General features: G+C 38.3%; 1 protein-coding gene across 2 annotated transcripts in view; it reads left to right on the top strand.

The window, feature by feature from the left end:
- LOC137642777 (NADH-cytochrome b5 reductase 3) overlaps nucleotides 1–25,716 on the top strand; it is a 42,829-nt gene extending 17,113 nt beyond the window's left edge. For both annotated transcript variants that reach the window (XM_068375627.1, XM_068375628.1), the window contains 5 exons: nucleotides 15,864–16,065; nucleotides 17,220–17,338; nucleotides 17,799–18,003; nucleotides 20,472–20,666; nucleotides 23,216–25,716. In XM_068375627.1, the coding sequence (XP_068231728.1) occupies nucleotides 15,864–16,065; nucleotides 17,220–17,338; nucleotides 17,799–18,003; nucleotides 20,472–20,666; nucleotides 23,216–23,388 (894 nt within the window). In that variant the 3' untranslated portion in view covers nucleotides 23,389–25,716. The remainder of the gene's footprint in view (nucleotides 1–15,863; nucleotides 16,066–17,219; nucleotides 17,339–17,798; nucleotides 18,004–20,471; nucleotides 20,667–23,215) is intronic.
- Nucleotides 25,717–26,645: the final 929 nt, after the last annotated feature.

The following is a 26,645-nucleotide window of genomic DNA, read 5'->3' as shown; positions in this document are numbered from 1 at the left end:
ACCGGTGGTGCACCAACCGGCTGCACCCGTTCAGCCTGTGCTGCACCCGCCTGCACTCGCTGCACCCAGTCGCAGCACCATCTGCCAGGCGTACGATGTTGTGGACTCTACTACAGTCCATGCAAGCACAGCTTTCGGACCTGTTGCGTGAGTGTCGGGCTGAGAGTGTTGCACCTCCACCTGCACCCTTTCAGCCTGTGCTCAACCCGCCTGCACTCGCTGCACCCAGTCGCAGCACCATCTGCCAGGCGTACGATGTTGTGGACTCTACTACAGTCCATGCAAGCACAGCTTTCGGACCTGTTGCGTGAGTGTCGGGCTGAGAGTGTTGCACCTCCACCTGCACCCGTTCAGCCTGTGCTCAACCCGCCTGCACTCGCTGCACCCAGTCGCAGCACCATCTGCCAGGCGTACGATGTTGAACCTCTTTCTGTGTTCGCTGTTCCCAGTGTTGTTCAGCCTCAGCCTTCTTTAAGGCAACCTTTGGTTTGGGATCAGGAGGATTACTCCACTCTTCCTCCTCCTCCCCTGGCTGCTCCACCGGTGGTGCAACTCTCGGTGGAGGTACAACCTCTTCCACCTGTGAGTCAGTCTCCTCAGCTGCTGCACCGAGCTCAACCCGTGCACCCTGATCCTGCGCCTCAGACACCTCTGCTTGCGGGAACTTTACCTTGTTCTGCGCAACCTCGGTCTCTTCACGCTCCACTCATACCACAGGAACAGGAACTTTCTGCACCTTCCACTGTTGTTGTTCCAGCTCGTTCTGACTCTGCTGTTCAGCATACCTTACCTCCATTTTCAAACCATGGCAAAAATATGAATCATGAGTTATGAATGTAAGGTAAACATTATGTTGATTTTTAAACCCCATGCAAGCATGCATAAAGCACTCTAGCACTGGTCATGGAATTTCTGAGAATGTTAAACGCCATGCACACGCTCTGCTTTCCTTACAGCAGGCTCTGCTTACAGCAGGCTCTGCTTACTACATGCTCAGCATTCAGCATGCTCTGCATTCAGCATGCTCTGCATACAACATGCTCTGCATACAGCATGCTCTGCATTCAGCATGCTCTGCATACAACATGCTCTACATACAGCATGCTCTGCATACAGCATACTCTGCATTCATCATACTCTGCATACCTTACCGCATGCTTCTCAACATATCTTGGGTTGTTGCCAACTCACTAGACTGTCAAGCAGTTTCATAACGTTGCCTTCTAGTCTGCTGCTTTTGCACCAGTGAACCCTCACTCAGAGAACTTAGCTTTTCTAGGATAAGGTCCCTGTAGATGAGAAAGTTCTTTTCTCCCTCCTTCTGATATTCCCTTGAGGACTCTGTCATTTGGAGGGAGCCTTTAGCTGCATAACCTCTTATGGACTTTTATTTAAGCATAACATGCTTACAGGGAAGGTAATGGTTCCACTTCAGCCGCTAATCCCGTCTGTTACCACACCTGCTCCCATAGACCTTGAGCTGTGTTGCATGACATGCAGTCCAAGCTTAGTCCTTGTTAGAGGATTTTTTGTTTACGGAGTCAATGTGTCACGGGGAAGACGTTCAACAACCAACAGAAGGGACTTGTTGTGACGCAGTGCGGCAACCTCAGCAACCCGTTAAGGAGTTGTCTGTACGACCCAGATAGTCTAGACAGATTCGGGTTGTCACTGTACTTCCTCGCTTGCCCATGATTGACAGTTTACAGACTGTGCAGCAGTATCATGATCTTGTGTCCGGCTCCGTCAGACGACTGGCTTTTAAGAGCTCCCACAAGTCGTCGCTGTCTGGAGATTTTCAAATGGACTATGGTTCTGACCAAGGAACTGGGCCTCCTGGTCAATTTGAGGAGTCTCAGCTCGTTCCATCCCAGACCATTGTTTCCTTGGGTATGGATCTTCAGAGTCGAGCTTTTCGGACTTGTCCGTCGGCCCCAAGGATCTTCCAAGCCCTAGAATGCATCCAGAGCATGCTGAGAAGGAACCGATGCTTAGTCAGGCAGGGGATGAGTCTAACAGGGACACTTTCATCGCTGGCCCTGTTCATCGAGTTAGGGAGACTCCACCTCCGCCCCCTTCAGTATCATCTAGCTGCTCACTGGATAAAGGACATGACGCTAGAGACGGGCTCAGTTCCTGTCTCCGAAGAGATGAGGTCTACTCTAACGTGGTGGAAGAACAGCATTCTTCTCAAGGAAGGTCTTCCTTTGGCTGTTCAGACCCCCGACCACCGTCTCTTCTCGGACGCATCGGACACGGGCTGGGGTGCGACACTGGACGGACAGGAATGCTCGGGAACATGGAATCAGGGGCAAAGGACACTTCACATCTATTGCAAGGAGTTGTTGGCAGTTCATCTGGCCTTGATAAACTTCAAGTCCCTCCAGCTTAACAAGGTGGTGGAGGTGAACTCCGACTACACCACAGCCTTGGCTTACATCTCCAAGCAGAGAGGGACTCATTCGAGGAAGTTGTTCAAGATCGCAAGGGACCTCCTCATTTGGTCAAAGATCGAAAGCTCACGCTGGTAACGAGGCTCATTCAGGGCGATATGAATGTCATGGCAGATCGCCTCAGCCGTAAGGGTCAGGTCTTCCCCACAGAGTGGACCCTTCACAAGAATGTTTGCAACAGACTTTGGGCCCTGTGGGGTCAGCCAACCATAGTTCTATTCGCTACCTCGATGACCAAGAAGCTCCTCTTGTATTGTTCTCCGATTCCAGACCCAGCAGCAGTTCGCGTGGATGCCTTTCTGCTGGATTGGTCCCATCTCAACCTGTATGCATTCCCGCCGTTCAAGATTGTCAACAGGGTACTTCAGAAGTTCGCCTCTCACAAAGGGACACGGTTGACGTTGGTTGCTCCCCTCTGACCCGCGAGAGAAGGGTTCACCGAGGTACTGCAATGGCTGGTCGACGTTCCCAGGACTCTTCCTCCTAGAGTGGACCTTCTGCGTCAACCTCACGTAAAGAAGGTACACCCAAACCTCCACGCTCTTCGTCTGACTGCCTTCAGACTATCGAAAGTCTCTCAAGAACTAGAGGCTTTTCGAAGGAGGCAGCCAGAACGATTGCCAGAGCAAGGACGACATCCACTCTCAGAGTCTATCAGTCTTAATGGGAAGTCTTCCGAAGCTGGTGCAAGGCCAATGCAGTTTTCCTCAACCAGTACCACTGTAACCCAGATTGCTGACTTCCTGTTACATCTAAGGAACGTAAAATCCCTATCAGCTCCTTCGATCAAGGGTTACAGAAGTATGTTGGCAGCGGTTTTCCGCCACAGAGGCTTGGATCTTTCCTCCAACAAAGATCTACAGGACCTCCTTAGGTCTTTTGAGACCTCAAAGGAACGTCGGTTGTCCACTCCAGGCTGGAATCTAGACGTGGTCCTAAGGTTCCTAATGTCATCAGGATTTGAACCGTTCCAATCAGCCTCTTTTAAGGACCTCACATTAGAAACTCTTTTCCTCGTGTGCTTAGCAACAGGTAAAAGAGTAAGTGAGATCCACGCCTTCAGCAGGAACATAGGTTTCACATCTGAAACGGCTACATGTTCCTTGCGGCTCGGTTTTTTTTTTGGCTAAAACGAGCTTCCTTCCCGTCCTTGCCCTAAATCGTTCGAGATCCCAAGCCTGTCCAACATGGTGGGGAACGAACTAGAGAGAGTACTTTGCCCTGTTAGAGCTCTTAAGTACTATCTAAGAAGGTCAAAACCATTACGAGGACAATCAGAAGCCTTATGGTGTGCTATCAAGAAGCCTTCTCTACCAATGTCTAAGAACTCAGTTTCTTACTACATCAGGCTTCTGATTAGAGAAGCAAATTCTCATCTGAAGGAAGAAGACCTTGCTTTGCTGAAGGTAAGGACACATGAAGTGAGAGCTGTGGCTACTTCAGTGGCCTTCAAACAGAACCGTTCTCTGCAGAGTGTTATGGATGCAACCTATTGGAGAAACAAGTCAGTGTTCGCATCATTCCATCTCAAAGATGTCCAGTCTCTTTACGAGTACTGCTACACCCTGGGTCCATTCGTAGCAACGAATGCAGTAGTAGGCGAGGGCTCAGCCACTACATTCCCATAATTCCATAACTTTTTAACCTTTCTCTTGAATACTTTTTATGGGTTGTTCGGTCGGCTAAGAAGCCTTCCACATCCTTGTTGATTTGGCGGGTGGTCAATTCTTTCTTGAGAAGCGCCGAGGTTAAAGGTTGTTATGAGGTCCTTTAGTATGGGTTGCAGCCCTGTATACTTTAGCACCTTTGGGTTGATTCAGCCTCCAAGAGGAACGCTGCGCTCAGTAAGGAAGACGAACTTAAAAAAGAGACAGAGTAACGGTTCATTCGACTTCCTTACCAGGTACTTATTATTTCATTGTTATTTGAGATAACTGTTATATGAAATATGGGATACTTAGCTATCCTTTAATCTTGTACACTGGTTTTCACCCACCCCCCTGGGTGTGAATCAGCTACATGATTATCGGGTAAGTTTAATATTGAAAAATGTTATTTTTATTAGTAAAATAAATTTTTGAATATACTTACCCGATAATCATGATTTAATTGACCCTCCCTTCCTCCCCATAGAGAACCAGTGGGACCGAGGAATAATTGAGGAGGTGTCAACAAGAAGTACTTGAGTACCTGGCCACAGGTGGCGCTGGTAAGTACACCCCCTTCTAGTATTGTGATAGCTGGCGTATCCCTCCATAGAATTCTGTCGGGCAACAGAGTTGACAGCTACATGATTATCGGGTAAGTATATTCAAAAATTTATTTTACTAATAAAAATAACATTTTTAGGAACTGGTTTTTTATTTGCCCGATTTCAAGGGTCCTGTATTTTGTCCTGGTTATTTGTTTGAAGGTGTACTGTATGTGGCTACTAATCAAGACTTTTAGTCATTCTTTCATAATGTATCAAACATGAGAAGCTGTTGCTTTCGTATGTACTGTGCGTTGTATTTAATGTAACTGTAAAATTGCTGTATAAGTTTTATTCCTCGATTGGTGTCCATATGTCATCATGTTTCCTTTAACAGTTTTTTTTTAACTCTATTAATAGTAAATCTATGTTCTTTGAACATTTGTTAGTACCGTACAGTATTGTAAGCGCTGTAAGTGGAATTGAAGTACGTGTAATGTACAAATATTTGTAGCAATGCCTCATTACCACAGTTTCACTATTTCATTTTTCACTATTTCGTTGAATATTTAACAGATTATTACCATGATAGATTCTGTGGCATTTGATCATTATTTCAGTAGTCATGAAGCTTTTCAAAGAATTAGTTGGAATAGAAAGATTGTAGTTCTGCTTACTGCCAGCTTCATCAATTTTCAAGCAACTATTTAAGCTAGAAAATTATCCAGGCCATTTAAAAACAGCCTCTCTTTATTTTCTACATAAATCATAGCTAAGCTGTACAGCTGTTTTATTTTTAGATGTTTAACGGCCCATTTTACATAGTTATTTCTCATGATTCATACCACTCATGGAATGAGCGAATAGGAAATATTTCCAACGCTAAATTTCTGTACAGTGATTAATCCCACCCACTTAAAGAGAAACTGTTAATGTTTGTTGGTGCAATTATTTACCTTGGCTAATTTTATTGTACGTAATCTTATGTTTGTCTTCTGCAAAAATGATTGAGTAAGAAATTAAATGCATGTCAAACAGTGGTTAGGTTTTGTCTTTGACAAGGTCATTGAACCTCTGGACTAATATTTGGGTAATGCTCATTGCATGTAGTTAACTCTTGATATTATGACATTTAGTTATTCATGAATATAATTTAGCCATGAGACGGTTTGTGGTAGCTTTTGTTAGGTATACGGTATATCAAATTGAAAGCGTATTTAATACGTATCTTAAGTTTTTTATCGATTGCTTGAATCCAATAGGAAACAATATTATGCTATTCAGCATAAATATATTTTCTTTGTTACGTGTTGTTTGGATTTCATTGTAATTACTATCAGTATACAATATATTGTGCTGAGACATCTGCCAACAGACAAGCAGATTAAGGGGGCCCTTTTTCATGGATGGTGTATAAGAATATCACTTAACTTAAATTCTTACGCAAACTTAATCTGAGTATTAAAAACATCTTTTGGTATTAAGCATGAAGTTTTTTGTAAATACAGAGCAGAGCTCTACTGTTTTGCACTTTGGAGTTCATATCTCCTTATTTCTGCAAATATATAAGTTGAAAAATAATTATCTCTTATGCCTCAAAATATGTATGGAGTGAGTGAATTTGTACTGAGAGGATTTATGCAGAAAGCTCCTTCCTTGTAAGCATCTGTGCAGAGCATAAGACATCGATGCATTTTCATTATATAAAGAAGCTATTTTTTTCATACTATATTGTGTTATGATTAGGAACCATTAGCTTATTTAAAGGTGAATATTCCTTTCAACATCATCATTATCTTATTGATTTCTGGGCTCTGACCTGTGCCGCCCAGTGAAATGCTCCTTTTACATCATTTCTAAGGTAATAACTGATGTAAAAGGAGCATTTCTCTGGGCGGCACAGGTCTCTCGCCCAGAAATAGATTTTTCCTACTTCAAAATCCCTTTTTTATGCCTTGTTTTATCGTAACTATTTAGACGTGTGATTGGTTACCTCTGGTTTCTTGTGCACTTTTGGTCTGGATCTTCATCTATGCCATATCTCCATGATTTTCAGAGTTTTGGTTTTGGTATTTGTCATGCTAGTTCCTTATATTAATTGCTTTGGCTTGCTGCAAACCTTTCCGTCTCATTCCATGCCCAGAAATATTTAATATCTCTGCCAATTTTTAGTCTGAAAATATCGTGCCTTCACAACTTCTTCATCCTTAATATGATCTCAATTCCCACTATTCATTTGCAGTACTTTTTATAGTCGGCACCAAAAATCCCCTTATTGCAATGAATCTTACCAGTTGTTCATATAGCTATTAATTTTGGTAGCTATGGCTATTTGACAGAACATGAAATAACACAAACTAACCAACCCTCTAACACACTAGCCCGGGGACCACCCCATCTAACCAGCAGATGCGATTGGCATCACTCGTCATAATGTATAATTTTTGCTGTCTTTTAATGTTGGCTTTATGATTTTTCTTTAATTCTGAATTAGTTTTGAAAATATGCATTTGAAATTTTTCTTCAACTTGTTTATCATTTGCAGTTTGTTTCATAGGAGTTAAGTGTATTACTGGTATATCTTCCAAGTCTTTCAAGTTTAGAACTGTGATAGATGATTATTTACTAGATTAATGAATGATCCCAGTGATCCACGCTCCTCAATTGCTGTTTGCTCTGGTAGGCTTTGTTTAATGCCAATTCATTGGTCTCAGTGTAGGTGCCTGAATGAAGTGCAGAGGCCCTCTTATACACTAATACAGTAGTAGAGAGAAAGATAAGTTAACTGAAATATTATAATGGCTTGTAGTAACACAAGTGGCAGATGATCAAGGTTCCGATAGTGGTTTTCTTGAACTGTTATTGCTCAAGTTCACTGCTATCAGTGCAGATGTTATAAGCAAAGATCATTTAATTACTGATATTTTGAAATAGGTATTTCATCAAGTTTAATCTATTTAACACAATGTCTTAAGAGATTGTGCAGCTAATATGCCTTTAGCTTTTTTCTGAGGTTAATCCTAACCATAATGTGCAAGAAATTCCAGTTTATCCTTCTTTGGAAAATAAAATGGCACCTGCCCTTGCTTTGCCTAGTTCATCAGGCATGCACCCCCAAAGTCTGCATTTGTATCGACTCAGAACAAACCTTTTGTCCTTTAAAACAGGAGACAATTTGACTGTAGCTGGAAGAGTTGTTGAATTGTTAACAAGGGAGCTAGGTAATAACAAGTGGGCAAGGGGGATGGTCCCATCCATCTGACTGTTAGAGGCGACCCACTTTTGACTAACTGTGCAGGATGGGAGGATGTGCATTTTAATATTTTTCTTCAAGCTGTTTTGTGATTTTCCAGGTGCACAAGTGTCCAGGTAGAGGTAAAACTTATGGTAGGTTTTATGTCGAAGGCGACTCGACATCCCTATGTGCTTTTTGCAATTGCAGTGGTATGTTTGTGATCATTCTTCCCTCTGTAATGAGTGCAGGTCTTGTTTTTACTAGGAATGGATAAGTTTGGGAAAAGACGCCTACCCACCATCCTGCTCGGTGCATTGTTCAGGCTGGGCAGAGAGATCTGCGTCCTGCTGTGATGTTTTTACCCCTGGTAGACCATGGGACTTAACTGTACAGTATCTCTGCTAACCCGTGATAACTTTGACATAGAAGAGTTTGTGACCTTCTTTAGTTATTCTATAATTCCAGGTATGCAATATGTCCATGTTTCAAATTTCAAGTTGACCACAGTGTTTCTAACTCCACCAGTTAAGTGTAACAGTTTTGCACCCTTGAAAGTGTTTGTTCCCTGTTCTCCCTCAGTGACAGTGACCCCCAATGAAGTGGTTCATGCTAAGGAAACTTTTGTTGTTCAGATGTCGACTCCTTTTCAAGCAGTCCGTGAAGACTGTTGGTGAGGGGAAGAAGGGGTCAGTTTGCTACTCCTCTTCCTCCTTTACCAATTCCTCCCCCTGCTCTTCTGATTTTGACACTTCTTTGTATAAGATGTCTAGAAGAAACCCTTTCTCCTAGACTTCTTACACAAAAAATCCCATTAGGTTTCTGGGAGGGAGACTATACTAACTTGGTGACTGGGACCCATGTTGTTAGTCCACTGGAGTGTGAACCGGGTGGTAGTAGGTGAACTGTTTTGCCTAGGCCTAAACACCTGTACCATAAGCCAGAAGCCAGGTGAGGGTGGAATATGTGTCCACATTCCTGGTTGTATACTGTACAGTATTAGAAAACCATTATGGTCTTTTCTTTGTTTCATCGCATTGAAAAGCATGTTCTGTTACCACATGGAAGGATACATAGTGATTCATCTTGTACCGAGTAATCCATTGTAGACATGAACCAAGATTGTTTGTGTTCCGATTAATTTTCTCTTAACTGGGAGTAGTCCCTGAATCTGTCCTCGGATCTGAGCTTTTGTATTCCAGGAGGAGAGTACAATCCCATTACTGGGTTGATGAGACTTCATCCCTTCTTAGGGAAGAAGAGGCTTGAGACCTTATAACCCAGAAGAATTCACCCCCAGTCCAGTTCAGACAGAGTTGGAGATCCCCCAGTCTGAGAGCTCCTTCATGGAAGTTCATACAATGCTATGTTGAGACTTGTATGACTTACATGTGTATCTTAGATATTTGCTGTTTGATAATGAAATTTACTGTTTAATCAAAATTTATCTAGAAAATGTCTTAATATTTCAGTCTGGCTCTTGCCACCTTTTTTCTTTTTGCTCTTCTCCTGATACCAACATTATAACCAAGTATGTTTCCAAAATAACAGGAAACGTAGAAGTGATTGAATTTTGAAGGTCCGAGGTCTCAAAGGTTACGGTCAAGGTCGAGCAAAGGGTCTGCCGAATTAACCCTAACCTTAACTCCAAGTTTGCACATGGTTGTCACACAGACTTCAAATACGCCTACGGTCTAAATTGATTCTGCGAAAGGCAAGCTGCTTTCAAGAAATAAGCTACTGTGGTAGAGGTGCTTTTCTAGTTAAATATACCTCAGTTCCCTTTTCCTTTCTTTCCAGCTGGCTCTGAATGGCCTCCCAGGTTCCCGTGCTGGACTTTATGGCTAATTCATAAATCCAATCCTAAAGGGAATGCGTCCTACCGTTTTCTTTACGTAACGTGTTATTTCCTTGGCTGCACTATTCTGTCATTTACATTTCATTTCACCCTTTCCCTTTGAACTTTTCCCACTTTTATTGAACAGTTTTAACTAATACCTTGCTCTAGTTTTTATTGAGTTAACTCCAAGACACGTCTTTTGGATCAGACCCATAATATTCGCGACTCGATAATCTGGTGAATTCTTTTTAAATTACTTTATTGGAAATAATCAGTCACTAAACATATGTATGTTAAAACTTTTTTTTTTTCATCCATTTAGATATTATAAGCTTACGGTAATTATATTGCTGTATGATTATAGTACAATTTACACCTTTCTTGTGTTATGGATATATTCTTATTGTTTGTAAACATTTTCATATGTTATATCTTGTTAATTTTATGAAATCTGTATTGGTTTGTTTGGGTTTCATTTAATAATTTGATGAAATATTTGGTTTATTATGTCCCCCTTTTTTAATTGTCTATTATGGTTTGTATCTTCATCTTTTTTATTCTGTTCACGTCTTCGTTGATATCACTGTATTCAGGAACGAGGGTACAATTTAGTGCAAACTATTATTATGTTTCATTTCAATAATTTGATGAAATGTCTGTTGGCTTTTGTGTTTCATATGAATATTTTGATGAAATATATGTTGCCTTTTGTATGTTCAATTTAAGTAATTTTATTGAACATATATTAAGTAATTTTTCATTGTATCTGTATCTGAAAGAATATGTTGCATAACAACACACTTTTTCTATACCTGTCAACAATTTACAATTAGGCTGTACTTTATGGACTCTAAATAGGGAAGCTCATTGAGAAACCATCTTACATATTTGCCACTTGGGAGACTTCTAATTTCATAGAATTTTAAGAATGGTCTTTGAATGGAAACTTGGAGTATGTTTTAACTTATAAAACAGTTCCCATATTTTCATTATGGTATTTTTGGCCACAATATGCTTTTAGTGAGCAAACTAGAGCAACATTTGTATATTATTATTATTATAATTATTATTATTATTATTATTATTATTATTATTATTATTATTATTACTAATAGCTAAACTACAACCCTAGCTGGAAAAGCAGGATGCTATAAGCCCAAGGCTCCAATAGGAAAAATAGCAAATCAAGAGAACTTTAACCAAAGACAGTGAAAGACCCCAGTACAAAGTCTATGGTTTTACCCAAGACTAGAGAACAAGGGTTTGTTTTTGGAGTGTCCCTCTCCTAGAAGAGTTACTTACCATAGCCAAGAAGTCTCTATTTTATTTTAAATTTCATTGGTCTTAATTTTTTTTTTTTTGTTAGCTGTTTACCTATTTTTCAATATTTTTGTTTTTTGTATTTTAATTACTGATAACTTGTTACAGTGGTACAGTACCTCGGTTTACGCACATAATTTGTTCAGGGAAAAAGCTCCTAAACAAATGCTTATAAGCTAAAACAATTATTCTGAAAAGAAGTAAAGGAAGTTCATTCGAGTCATCCATATGTTCATAACTACACATACAGTATACAGTACTGTACATTAATTTTTAAAGGGTTTTAATGCTAATAATTAAACAATTTATAATCCCTAACATCAGAAATAAATATAAATCAATAATTCATTTCTGATGTTTGCAATGAAATTGTAAATACATACTTATACCAAGGCACTTCCCCAAATTTTGGGGGGTAGCCGACATCAACAAATGAAACAAAACAAAAAAGCAAAACAAATAATTCTATAAAACAATTTAACTGGCATGGAAATGGAATAAAAAAGTTACTATATGGTAATAGTCTCTCCTAGTACCATGCAAACTCATGAAGGGTGTCTGCATCATTTCTCATGCTGGTATGATGGAGTTTGTACATGCCGTTGTTGGGGCAGTTATGGATGGCTGGTTTGAGGCCAACCTGTTTGTGGAGCTTCTCGCCTTGGTGCAGTGGGAAAAGATATAGCATTGTGGAATAACCGCTGCAAAGGCCATAAGTGTACCCATCAGACAGGCTGTCACTATATGTTTTTCTGATGGTCTTGTGAGCTTGCGTAGTACCTGTATAGGCATGTTTTTTTGTCTGTACCTCTAGTACTTGTTGCCCTAACTACCATTTTTCATTTTCCTTTTTCAAAGCTTTTGACCATTTCCACTTCTACAAAATACCTAATGGTTTTTGTCTGTCCTCTCCTCTATAAGAAAATTATGATGATATTTTTTTTTACCAAGGACCCATGCCTGATTTTCTTCAAGACATATTCCTTGTTTACACATTAAAAAGTTAATACTGTATACAGTACTTAATATTATTCATAGAGACATCTCAGCTCATATCTAACATTTGAAGCATATTGATTTGAGACTTGAGAAATTCTGCACATTGCAGCCTAATCTCTCTCGTACACACAGTACTTGTCCACGAAAAATTCCATACAAAGTGAAATTTTTGCTCGCAGACTGATGCAATACCCTTAATCCAATTTGAATTTGTATGGTTGTATCCTGATTTGTTCGAATTCAGTTATTCTTAAACCGAGGTACTTCTGTACTGTAATCTCATTTTTAATATGTACTTTTAGGCTACAGAAGAGGCTGTGACGTCATCAATGGTCGAAATGTTTACATTTTGCCCCTATGCTTTTGTGAGGTTTAAAATAGGTTGGAAAACCTTCCAACCCTACGTTTTAAGTTATGAATACGAGATCACAGATCAAATAAAACAAATATGCAAAAGCCAAAACTCAAAAACGTTAATACATCACCAAATAACGTCCAAACAGAGCAAGAAAACAAGAGAGAATTTCCAATAGTTCAGCCAGCTATGGCGGCAGAGAAAATCTGAATTGGTTGAGTATAGTTCTACCTGTGGTACCGCGAGGGCGCTGGGGTACACCTGGCTTATATGCTCTAAGCTGCGCAAGAGATTTTGAATTTTCTGCCGTGGGCGTCGGGGACTTTAGCCATTATATAACCATCGGATAAGTATATTCAAAAATTTATTTTATTATGAAAATATCATTTTAGCCTTAAAGGTGGAGGTGTTCAGTGTATTTCATGGAACTTTGTATGTTGTGAAATGAAATTGAAAGCTTTTGGTTAGACTTTGTAAAATAATCACTAATAATCTCAAATAACTCAATAAATTCTGTAGATGTTGAGAGATTTCCCTACTGTTGAGTAATAAGAGCTTGATGGGTTTGCGATTTTATCATTGTAACTTGATTAATAAGGGAAGTACTTTTATATAGTGACTTATTATACAGTTCTGTATTAGTTTATTCAGTACTTAACGGTATCTCGTCAGTTTATTCAATGTTGAGCTACATTTAGATTTCTTTGGGGATTGTTGCAGAATTATAGGAGCTTGAGTTGTAGTTTGTCATGTTGTATTTAGTAATACATAGTGCTATTGCATAAGACTCATTGTTATTTAGATTCTAAAAACTTAAAAACAAGTTCTAGTTAGTGTATGGTAGTATAAAGCGGGGTTTACACGAGCGAGCAGCTCGTCGAGCCTGGCTCGACAACCCTGTGTTTGAATTGATGTTCGAGCGTGTAAACGGGCTATTTGGTTGTCGAGCGCGCTCGTCGAGCGGCTCGATGAAAGTCAGGCTCATCTTGACTTTTGTGGGCGGAGCTACATTGTTTGACGAGCGGTGTGAACGTGTGAACGGGTGTCGAGCATCGAACCTCAGTTGTTATTCAAACCTGCTAGAGGAAACATCATCAAAGAAATGCATAATTGCTGCCATTAATGAAAGTAAGAATGAGAAGGAAGTCGTACTTGATTTCATACATGCATATCGAGCTCATCCAGCTTTATGGAAAGTTAAATCAAAAGACTATTCCAATAAAGTAGCCAGAAACAAAGGAATAGCGGACACTCAGTCTTTCATGTGGAGTTATGGCCTTCCTCATAGTAATGAAAGGGCTGACACGATTCGGTAGATCAATGTACGTGTCTTCATCCATACGCAAATAATTGCGCCAGTCATCAGGCTCTAATTTTAAAGAAACAAGCAAGTTGGTATATGAAAATTTCTCTCTTTTGATCTTTTTTTTTTCCTTCTTAGTGCCACTGCTAAAGCAATGGCTATCAAATGGTCCTGGTCGAGAGACATGTTGACGTTGTTTTAGCACGAGGCACACTGAGGCTCGATGTACTGTCTGAAAGCTCTTCGAGCCGTTCTACAAGTAGGTTCGACAACCGGGCTCGACGAGCTGCTCGGCCGTGTAAACCCCGCTTAAGATGCTTTCCAGTTTAATTATTGGGTGCTTTGTGCTTTTGTATCCTGTGGTTTTTGTATTAGCTACTGTATCATGTTTAATGTATTAAATGAGTGTTTCGTCATCTTGTTTCCCCTTCCTCCTGTAGAGTTAATGGAAGTGTCATTAATCATTTTGCATTCATCCCCATCAGTTGCTCATTTTGTTGCTTTTTTTTTTTTTTGTCTCTATTACTGTCCATAGCAAGTCCAAAACAGAAGGATGTCCTAGAGGGCGCACGTGTTAGGTGTCGGTGGCGTGGTCCAACTGTGTTCTCTAGGGACTGTTACGGCCCTCCCCTTTGATGAAGGAATTATCTAAATGGAAGACAGCCTGTGAATAGTGGTTTTCACACGCCCCTGTTGTATACACGACCCCCACAAGGTGCTCGTGCGAGGGTAGTAACCTCGGCATTCCATGCTTTTATCTTTCTCTGGTATATTTGGAAGATTTATATCAGAAAAATGTAAAGAAGGACTTTTTCACCGGGCGTCACAGGTCTCTTCCCAGAAATAGATTTTTCCTCTGTCAAAATCCCTTTTTTATAACAACTTTAACATCATTTTTTAGGCTTGGCTGTTTCTTCATGTTCAGCAAGCATTCGATACTACTATATTACTATTTATCAAGACATTTTGTCTGTGGTTGGCTTTAGCCGTCCCTGATGATTCTGTGTCTTATCTCGGTCCTCTGTACCATGACTTTCAAGTCTCCTCCTCTATATACAAGCCCACATTTGTTTGGTTGAAAAGGCTTAGGCGTATGCACATTTTTAAATCGCTGTGAGAACTGTACCTAAAAATCTCTTAATAAGATAGGACAATAGTTTTTTTTTTTTTCTGTGACTTATTTCTTTTTGTTTTTAATAACCCATAGTTCCTTGGTTGATGTTTAATGTTTTTTTGCCCCTTTAACCTCACTGTGTTCTGTAACCAATGAATTATAGTTGTAATATTCACTCCTTTTATAGTGACTTTATGAGGTGATTTATTTTGTTTTTGTGCAATATGTATTCAGTATTATCCAGACTGTATTGTTTTGCATGTTGGCTAACTGTTCCAAGTGTCATTACTGTATGCCGAAGCTTTTTCATGTGTATCAAGGGCTTTTTTGTTCCTCTCCCCAAAACCCTGCAGAGGGTAGTGTCGTAAGTGCTCCTCAAGCGTTGGACTGTAGGCATTACTAAAGGATTTCGTAACATCCTTTTGTCCTCTAGCTGCCCTCGCGTTTTAGCTTGCTGTCCAACCTTTTAACTTTTCCCGAGGGGTTCTCTCCCTGTTGCATATGATTGCTGAATGGTCTCCAATGCCTCAGTATAAGGCCTTCTTCCTCATATTCATAAATCCATTCCATTCCTCTGGATAGAGGAAGATTGAGCAAACTGGTAATGATAATGCTTTGGGGCTCCACCTTCCTGCTACTCATAGTTATCACAGGTAGCAAGGTAGTTTAACCTAGGGGCTACAATTGACAGTTCATATTGCAATGATGTTTTGATGTTCTCTGCACGTGGTTCCTCATTGGCGTGGAATTTAGAGGTTTCTTGATAAATCTTTGTTTCTATGAAAGAAAATGGCCTGTTTCCTAGAAGGACCCGCAGGAAAAGAAAATTTGTTTATATTTTTAGATATGCGGGAAAAATTGTTCTTTATTTTTTTATTAAATGCTCAGTCTACAGTAAAATTACTAATACTGTAGTCGGCTTGTCTTATTTGGTAAAAAAAATATATGTGAAACTTTGTTTGTATCTATGTAAAAAGAATATTCCCTAAAATGACTTTGAAGGCAGTTTTTCAGAGTATAGTTTTATTAAAGTCCATGTTATTCTTTATTTTTCAGGCTATTCCATTGGTGGTGGGTCTGGTGGTAGTGGTTGGTACAGCTATTTTGACCAAACTCTACCTGTCGAAGAAACGTGGTCCGCCTAAGACTCTTCAAGATCCAACTGTCAAGTACCCTCTGGAACTAATTGAGCGGGAGGACATATCTCATGACACGCGCCGGTTCAGGTTTAAACTGCCGTCTCCTGATCACATTTTGGGTAATAGTTGTGACTTTTAGCTAGGAACCTGTAGTCACTCTAAAGTTTTGGAAATTAAAGCATTTTTTTGTAAGAGGGGCTTTACCCATGCAGTATTTGGTTCATACATACATTCATATACCAAGGCACTTCCCCCAATTTTGGGGGGTAGCCGACATCAACAAATGAAAAAAAAAAGGGGGGGGGGGGACCTCTACTCTTTACGTTCCTCCCAGCCTAACAAGGAACTCTACCGAGTTCAGCTGGTACTGCTAGGGTGCCACAGCCCACCCTCCCACATTATCCACATTATTTGGTTCATGAGTAACATTAATGTAGATAGTTCAGTATTTAGATTTTAATAAATTCACAAAAAGTCTCGATGAGATTTAAGTAAGAGTATATCTATTTTTTTTTTACATATATTTTGTATTATGTGCACTGATATAACCAAGTTGTGTATCCATGAATTTATTAATCTTATTACACATCGGTCAACTGGACTTATGAATGACTTGATATCAAGAACACATACCAGCTTAAAGGATAGATTTTTTTATCATAATTTAATAGACCATGATTTTGTACATTTGCCAGTCTCAATGTTGACCTGTCATCTGCTGCCTTTGATTTAATCTTTTTTGCTACCCATCTTTGAACTTGTTGTTTCCGCCCGACCCCATCCCCTCGTTCTTAAACACATGCGGTGGTGCCCAAAAGTGACAGTAGCACTGTATGATGAAAATACTTTGAAAAATAGTTATGCTTTTTCTCAAAGGCTCAGAAACTATGTAGAAATTATTATATATGTGAAAATGTAATCTCCCAATTTATCCCCTCGTTCTTAAACACATGCGGTGGTGCCCAAAAGTGACAGTAGCACTATATGATGAAAATACTTTAAATAATAGTAATGCTTTTTCTCAAAGGCTCAGAAACTATGTAGAAATTACTATATATGTGAAAATGTAATCTCCCAATTTATCCCCTCGTTCTTAAACACATGCGGTGGTGCCCAAAAGTGACAGTAGCACTGTATGATGAAAATACTTTGAAATAATAGTAATGCTTTTTCTCAAAGGCTCAGAAACTATGTAGAAATTATTATATATGTGAAAATGTAATCTCCCAATTTTTCCATATTTAGGATTAATCTTTTTAAACTTATTTTACAGGGTTGCCTGTTGGACAGCATATCTACCTTTCAGCCCGGGTAGATGGACAACTTGTTGTCCGTCCTTACACTCCAGTCTCCAGCGATGATGATAAAGGATACATGGATCTAGTCATTAAGGTAAGCATCCATATCTGACACAAGTGTGCTGTAGAGGGTTCTTTAGTATGTCCTGCCAAGCTGATCAATTTTTGCTTGTCATTTATGAAAAAAAAATATCTTAAAAATTCAAGTGTTTTCATCAAGTCATTCATTATTATTATTATTATTATTATTATTATTATTATTATTATTATTATTATTATTATCCAAGCTACAACCCTAGTTGGAAAAGCAAGATGCTATAAGCCCAGGGGCTCCAACAGGGAAAAATAGCCCAGTGAGGAAAGGAAATAAGGAAATAAATAAATGAAGAGAACAAATTAACAATAAATCATTCTAAAATAAGTAACGTCAAAACAGACATATCGTATATAAACTATTAACAACATCAAAAACAAATACACTGTATGTCATAAATAAACTATAAAAAGACTCATGTCCGCCTGGTCAACAAAAAAGCATTTGCTCCATCTTACAGGTATACTTCAAGAATGTTCATCCCAAGTTCCCTGATGGTGGCAAATTGAGTCAATATATGGAGGCCATGTCTCTTGGAGAGACCATTGATGTCCGAGGACCATCTGGTTTGCTTGAATACCATGGCAATGGCACATTTGCTATTAAACCAGATAAGAAATCTCCCCCTAATCCTATTTCAGCTAAAAGGGTCAACATGATTGCAGGTATGTCAGTTATTATTATTATTATTATTATTATTATTATTATTATTATTGTTATTATTACTTGCTAAGCTACAACCCTAGTTGGAAAAGCAGAATGCTATAAGCCCAGGGGCTCCAACAGGGAAAATAGCCCAGTAAGAAAGGAAACAAGGAAAAAATGAATATTTTAAGAATAATATTGAAATAAATATCTCCTATGTAAACTATAAAAACTTTAACAAAACATGAGGAAGAGAAATTAAATAGAATAGTGTGCTCGAGTGTACCCTCAAGCAAGAGAACTCTAACACAAGATAGTGGAAGACCATGGTACAGAGGCTATGGCACTACCCAAGACTAGAGAACAGTGGTTTGATTTTAGAGTGTCCTCCTAGAAGAGCTGCTGACCATAGCTAAACAGTCTCTTCTACCCTTACCAAGAGGAAAGTAGCCACTGAACAATTACAGTGTAGTAGTTAACCACTTTGGTGAAGAAGAATTGTTTGGTAATCCCAATGTTGTCAGGTGTATGAGGACAGAGGAGAATCTGTACCAGACTATTCGGTGTAGGTGTAGGCAAAGGGAAAGTGAACTGTAACCAGAGAGAAGGATCCAATGTAGTACTGTCTGGCTAGTCAAAGGACCCCATAACACTCTAGCGGTAGTATCTCAACGGGTGGCTGGTGCCCTGGCTAACCTACTACCTACCAGTTATGGCCATGTTCTAAGCTATTTTGTTTTATCAAAGTTAGAATGTTTAAAGCAGACATTAATAATAATGAGCCCAGTTCGTGGTCGAGACATTACCTGCTATCGTTATGGAAATATCAGCAGTTAATTTATAGAGATCTTGAAGCTAGAAATGCATCAAAAAGTTGCCAAAGCCCCTCGCTTATCAAACAGTATTGAACACTAATGAAACCTTATTTTTTTTTACTTGTCCAAAGTAGGTTTCAGATTGAAACACTAGTGACATGCTGATAAAACTAGTTTAGTTTTGAATAACAATTTTGAATAAAGGAAAAACTTGTTAAATCATCAAATTGGGAACTGTAAGCCTTAATTGTTCCATTTGTACAGAGGTGGGGAAAAGATGGAAGTTTGGCAGCTTTTCTGCAATTTTTTATGATGAAGTTAGAGTAGTTAATTGTACGATATCAATATCAACTGTTCATAACTATGAGGTCATTAAATAAGGAGTGCCAGTTTTGGAAATGGTAAATGGTATGTTGATAAGCATCATATTAAAATGTATAGAAAGTACAGGGTTTGCTTCAGCTTCAAAGTATTGTTTAGTCATATGAAATAGTGCTAGAAATTTTTCAAATGATGTAGATATACAGTACACTCACTACAGAGGAAAATCTAATATTATTTTAGTTATGACTATTGAAGCACATGAAATGTTCAATACATATAATTCTGTAGACAGAACTTCTCCCTAATGTTCATTTAACTATATTTTCTCCATCATTTTCACTTCCTTGTTGGCCTTCATGTGAAAGTAATTAATATCATATAAGGGATATTCAAGATTTCCTGATACTTCACAGCACCGTTATTTTATCGTAAATGCTTTACTCGAAAAAACCATTGTAAGAATTATAAAGTTGAAAGATTTTGTGAGTCATTGACAAAGAAATTCTAGATTAATAAACATAATCATATCCTACGTAATGTATTCAACAGAAATTTGATTCCTTAAATTGATAAGCATGAAACGTCAAAACAGAAACAAGTGAAAACCTATACATGCTTTTATTTTACTTCAATGAGATTTCTGGTCTTACACAGGTACAGTTGTTTAATTTAGCACAGATTCTTGCTTAATGGAGAAAAGTGTCTGTGTGCCTTAGGTCCACGACCTCTTTTTAGTGGTAGAAAGGAAAACATTTCTTAATTACAACATCCCTGTCCTAGAAATAGCACAGTCAAGGAATTTCCTAATACAGTCGCACCTGTTGTCGAGACGTGTTCAACTTGTGTCTCCTATCGTCAAGAAATGATAGGATATATCAATGAAAGTTTTGGGCTTCTTCACATTCTTGATATTACAGATGTAAAAGTATATAGTATTAGGAAAATGGTAAAAAAGTTGAACTATTAACTGTTATTAGACTGAAAGGATTTATCAATACCATAACTAGCATATTGTGTTGGAAAAAGATGGAACTACCCCCAACAGACAGAAATCATTGATGAAACAAGAAATAGTAGGATTTTTTGTTTATGAAATATAAAATCAACAAAAAAATTTTAAAATGTATTTTGATGGTGGGATTAAATATGGAGTGTTGGCCAATGGTTTAACTGTATTCTGAAAAGTAGAGATAGAATAATGTTGATACTAACTCTGTTGAAAATTTGTGTTCTTAAATTTTTTTCCTATTTTTGTAACAAATGTAAGCCAGGAAAGAGTTAGTTCAATCTCAGGTGAATTTTTGTCCTCAAGAAATCATGTAGGTAACAATGCCTTTCTCTTCCTGTAGGTGGGACTGGAATTACTCCAATGTTGCAGTTGATCAGACAAGTTGCACGCAATGAAAGTGATAAGACACAGTTGGCGCTATTGTTAGCCAATCAGACAGAGGCAGATATACTCCTCAGACGTGAGTTGGAAGACATATTATCACAACACCCAGATAAATTCAAGTTGTGGTATACTGTAGATCGCCCTGAATCAGGTAAGAAGGAATTCAAGGTTAGATGTTGATATTTGGTTGCTAATATGGTTATTGTGATTTTGGTTTTGAGGTGTTACTTGTGTTTTTACGAGTGAAACTAAAAAATCTTTGCCTTGTACTTTGTTTTATCTCAATCCTATCCCTCATATAAGCCCAAAGTCAGTCTTTGAATGTTCTCTGACACACTTGTTAATTTATCAATTAACTGTGTTATCAGAATACCCCCCCTCCCTAATGCCATTACAATACCTTAATTTATTAGTACAGTAATCATATTTGTTTTTATGCTTTTACAAACATTTTGTCCCTTAAAATGGGGAGTATTTTTTCAACCGATCTGAATTGCCCGTTGAATTAATTAACGAGGTAATTAATGACACGTGGTAAGCGTGCGCAAGGAGCACCCTTCCCCCGGTGGGAAGCTCATCACTCTTCTTTTCGGAGCAACCAATATGGACATATTGTTTCGTCCTTACCAAACATTTTCATCATTTTGTTTCTTGTAGAAAGTGAATGCTGGCTATTGCTTGTGATTATGAATGTGATACAAGAAATTCATACTTGCTGGGGAAGGATGGACGAAGCAGTTGGTTTTTGGCTAAACCGGCTGAACATCCATGATTGTTCGCAATCATCCCTGTGTGCCAAGTGTAGGTTGTGGCCTCCGTTCAGTGGCAGGTGTATGCCTTAGTGGGGAAAGAGAGCTGATCATTCTCTGGAGTCTGTCCTGGCAATGCCCAAGAAGACACCAAGAAGGTCTTTCGCCTGCTCCGTTTTCTCACTTGTGAATATTCCCCTTGCTCGATCCCGTGGGAGTTACGTCAGAAGCAAGGCGCTCTTTGAGCTATGTCGGCTGGCTTTTCCAGCTCTGCTGGAGTGATTGCCGCACCCCATCAGAAGTTTGAGGCTCTTATCCAGTTGGTACAGGATTGAGTTCGACTTCTCGCTTTGGCACGCTCTGGGGATTGTGATAAACTATAAAAAGTCGAATCTCATACCGAAGCAGAGGTTCAAGTACTTGGACATGCTGATAGGTTGTGGTAGCGAGAGGTTCCATTAGACAATTGCATTAGCAAGCTTAAGGGGGTAGCACAACAGTTTCTGTCCATGACAGAAATACTAGCTTGGAGGTGATAAAAATAGGTTGTTATTAGTAGATACCGTAGATTGTGTTTTGTTACTGTTCATAGTAGATTGTATACAGTATACCTACTTCTGGCCTTTAATTATAATGTGATAATAACCTTATCCATTATTATCTCCTTGATATTTCCATTTCTATACACTTTTACCTTTTGGTTTATGTTCTATATGTTGGCAACTTTCCAAATCACATTTTTTAGTACAGTATTGTAGTTTTGCGTAGTTTTTAGTATTGATTTTTATTGTATTGTTGTGTGTATTTATTGTTCTTCTAATAACTTAACCTAAGATGCCCAAGTGAAGTTGTAAAAGGTTACTTAGTGTATAGTAGATTTTAAACTGGCAGCTAGCTAATCTTCACATTTAAGTTGTGCAGTCTAAGGTCGCTTGCCCAGTGGTTGCCATATTTTCAGAGGAGGATTCATAAGATGAGAGGGCGCTTGTGTTGGTGTAGATGTATGTACTATGTTTACTTTGTCGTCGTAGTTTTGGTCTCCAAATTGGCAGCAGGATTCTCCTCATTAGTAGCAGCAATGGCTAAGATTGAGTAACTCCTGCTGATAAATACTTGTGAAGATGGAGTTTCAAAGTCAGGACAGCCTGAGCTGTTGCTTACAATCCATGTTTTAAACAAGTGTCTCTCTAGCATCTCTGTCTTCTGGTTTTAGCTTCACCAGCAAGAAGAGATTGAGCTTTCACATAGGCAGCCTTCAAGACCAAAACTGTTTGAGCCAGCAAAGTATCTACAGTTGTCTCTGTGACTACGGATGCAGTGGGGACATATCATTGTAGGGTCTATGAAGGTAACCTCTCAATCTCCCAGACAAAGGACAATTTCTGTACTTCCTGCTCCAAGGTTTTGGCAAAGGATGGTAACCGCATATCTGCTAAGTCAATTTTCAGCAGCAGTAGCATTGCCAACACTACTACTATACTTCAAGGAAAATACTCTCAAGTTACTTAGATTGTAGGAGGACAATGTTAAGGTTAACTTCTTGGGCTTCCTCTCTATGTATTCCAGTACCATCTGCTCCAGGATTGAATGACAAACAGCCAGGTCGTGAGACTGTGACCTCGCACCTTTAGACAGCCATGACACCGGCAACTCTGTAGCAGAATTGATCATGGGAAAACATATCCCTTATGTCAACTCCAAGAATTTGTCTTGGGGTACAAGAGATGTTTGCCTTTGTTAAACCTATCAAATATGCATCCATCAATTATGCTCTGAATATCCTACAAATCTGGATTTTGTAGGATTTTTATGTTTGTGTGGAAAAATGTTTCATAATAAAAACTTTATTTTGTATTATCTATGAACTGTACACTTGTTTTTATGAATTTTTTTTTTATTTTGTGAGTAAGAATGTTATTAATACAGTTTATAATCATTTTATTTTTTATAGGTTGGAAATACAGCAGTGGCTTTGTAAGTGCCGAGATGATTTCGGAACATCTCTATCCACCTTCCGATGACACGCTGGTGTTGATGTGTGGTCCTCCACCGATGATCAACTTTGCTTGTATTCCAAACCTTGACAAACTTGGATACTCTGCCAGTATGAGGTTTGCTTACTAATTGGAAATCTGCAGCTTTTGGTTACTTGATAAAAGAAAAGCTTGCTAAAAAAAGGTATGGTTGAGGTTGTTAGCTTTTCTCTGGGGGTTTTGATATGCTCGTATTCACTGAAAGAAGGGAAGAAAGTAATTACAAAGTTTTTTTTCTAGTTATGGTTAGACTTTTTTATCTTTAAGTGTTTTGTTCTCAGTCTCTCCCCTCCTCTTCATATGAATAACCAGGTTTTGCAAACACTTTCTCCAGCTTACCTAACTTACCGTAATGTACAGTACAATAACCAAGTGCATTTCATACCTATGATTTTTTTGAAAGTACCAAAATAAAATCTATTTGCAAAGTAACTTCTCAGTACCAAAACCAACACCAGAAAGACTTCTCTACTCTAAACAACTAAGTATCTGAGTGATTTCCCTCATGCAGTATTTACATGAAATAATTCTTTAAGAAAAATAACCTACATACATCATATCATTTATTTATTATCACTGCGATTAATGAAAAAGTAACACTTACAGATTAAGACTAATTCAGTTATTAAAGATCTCAGAATTGATTGTTATGTTTACGCAAATCATATTTTCAATTACTTGATGGACAACGCACATTTGTAGTTGTAGGTGGGAAAAGTAAATAGAAAAATTTAGCCACTTTTTATTTGTTTAATTGTTTCTGGTAATCTAGACTACTGTATATAAATATATTTACATTTTCATTATTGGTAATGACATGTGAGTAATAGCTTTGCGATATGCTTTCTCAATTACTGGTTTGTAGATGTTTCTGCTACTTTCAGCATTATTTAACAGTAATTTGAATTTAATTAATGTGCCGCTGCTCAGTTTGTGTATGAGAGACATGCCATTTTAGTCATATTCAGATATTTTGAAAGTTAGTCGAGTTCAGTTGGAAACTCTAGATATTAAAGCTTTTGTCACTGGTGTATTTTTTCATTTTAACATAAGTAAAGTACTGTAATAATAATTCTGTTTACAAGCAAAACACACTGTTTTACAGAGTGCTGGTATAAGCACTCCTTCAATTTATCGTTTGAGGATTGTTACAATATAGACTATATAATTTCAGAAAAATACATAATGAATATTTACAGGACATATTACTGCAAAGTAATTTCTTTTCCGTGTACTATAGTGTATTTAGGGCATTTTATTTTTCCTTAGAGCGCAATCATTGTCTGGTTGTATAGATATTGATGCAGACTAGTTTTCCATGCCTTTTGTCATGCACAGTACATTTCCCAAACCTTTGCATACAGTACACAGACTTACAAACAAAACTCCCATTGGAAAATGAGGTCAACTTTACCTTATTTCTTAATTGCATTAAATACAGTCGTCGTCGGCGCCCACTCGTGTCCGAGTATTACAGTAATACAAAGGGAAAAACATGCCCTATTTTCAAGTACAGGACATGTATCCGAGAAAGTATTGTTTTGGTATTGATACGTACAGTAAATTTTTTAACCACCATTAGTCTTTTGGTTAACCCTACTAAGATATTTCACGTAGCAAATTTTAGTGTGGATTAGATGATTATCTGTGTTACCTAACCTTTTTTTTACCTTTCCTTGGTTATAATACAATTAAAATGTACAGTATATAAAGTTGCTGTTATCATATGTACATTCTACTATACAATATATGAATGTACTATAGTCAATTTTTTTTAATGAGGCGCATTTGCACCGACTCGCAGCGGTGCTTTTTTAGCTTGGAAAAATTTTCTTGCTCTCTGATTGGTTAGAATGATCTTGTCCAACCAATCAGCGATCTGGAAACATTTCCGAGCTAAAAGGGCACCGCTGCGAGTCGGTGCAAATTTGCCTCGCTAAAAAATATCGACTATAATTACTAGATAATTGATTTTACTCTACAAAAGGAGTTTGTTTTAGACTAAAGTATTTTAATAACCTTCTTGTAGAATAGTGAAATCTTAGTTTTTATTTTTTATCAGGGAGGTGATGGTATTTAATACTAGGTAGAAAGGCACTGGAACGTTTGGTAGATTACAAAAGTCGGAAGATTAGGCATTTATGTAACCATGCCATGTAGATATAACTGGGTGACCAGATTTGTAACTAATGTACATTTAGGGTATGATGAAGCATACTCTTCAGAAAACCTTATATTGATAATGGATAGATTATTTTTTAATAATTCACAAGTAATTATTTTTAAGTTTGTTAACCAAATTTAATCATTTCTATTGCTTTGGAGGCTTTTTATGGCATCAAATTACTGTAGTTACTGTTGGTTTTAGTCATGTAAAGAAAATGTAACATGTAACGTGTAATAAAAAGTTCTGAGTTTCTCTTCATGTGTAATTAGATGTCACCCTTTTGTCTCATAGAATAGAATGGGGTATTTTTTCATGCTTACAGTACACATACATACATACATATACCAAAGGCACTTCCCCCAATTTTGGGGGGTAGCCGACATCAACAAAGAAACAAAACAAAAGGGGGACCTCTACTCTCTACGTTCCTTCAGCCTAACCAGGGACTCAACCGAGTTCAGCTGGTACTGCTAGGGTGCCACAGCCCAACCTCCCACATATCCACCACAGATGAAGCTTCATAATGCTGAATCCCCTACTGCTGCTACCTCCGCGGTCATCTAAGGCACCGAAGGAAGCAGCAGGGCCTACCGGAACTGCGTCACAATCGCTCACCATTCATTCCTATTTCTAGCACGCTCTCTTGCCTCTCTCACATCTATCCTCCTATCACCCAGAGCTTTCTTCACACCATCCATCCACCCACAGTACAATAATGAATTATATCTTGAGTGTATATTGTTTACAGTAAGTTATGGAGTATGAGATAAATGATATAAAGATGGTTTGTGGACAGTTTTTGTAATGAAACTGTTAATTGTACTGTAATCCAAAGTTGACTGACTTGATTGAAATACAAAATATTTCCTTAATTAGTTAGGCTCAGAAACTTTTTAGTTTGTTTGACTTTGTTGCCCCTAAGGTAGATTCTCATGCATGTAAAATGGAGAAACCTCTTATTAGTAAATGTAGTAGTAATAGTAGTTGTAGTCATATTAATAGTTGTAGTAATAGTAGTCGTAGTAGAACTCGGTATTCTCAATAAAGGTAAAAGAAGTCAGATGGGAAATTTAAATTTTTCTGTTCAATATGATATAATTGAAGATATGGTATTAGATGTTGAATTGTAAAATAGGTGGGGTGCTAATCATGGAAATAAAGAGTATTAATGCAATTGTATA

The sequence above is a fragment of the Palaemon carinicauda genome, chromosome 6 (genome assembly GCF_036898095.1).
Source record: "Palaemon carinicauda isolate YSFRI2023 chromosome 6, ASM3689809v2, whole genome shotgun sequence".
NCBI classification, from domain to species: Eukaryota; Metazoa; Arthropoda; class Malacostraca; order Decapoda; family Palaemonidae; genus Palaemon; species Palaemon carinicauda.
Note: the sequence above shows the minus strand (reverse complement) of the source record. Positions and strands in the feature narration are given on the sequence as shown.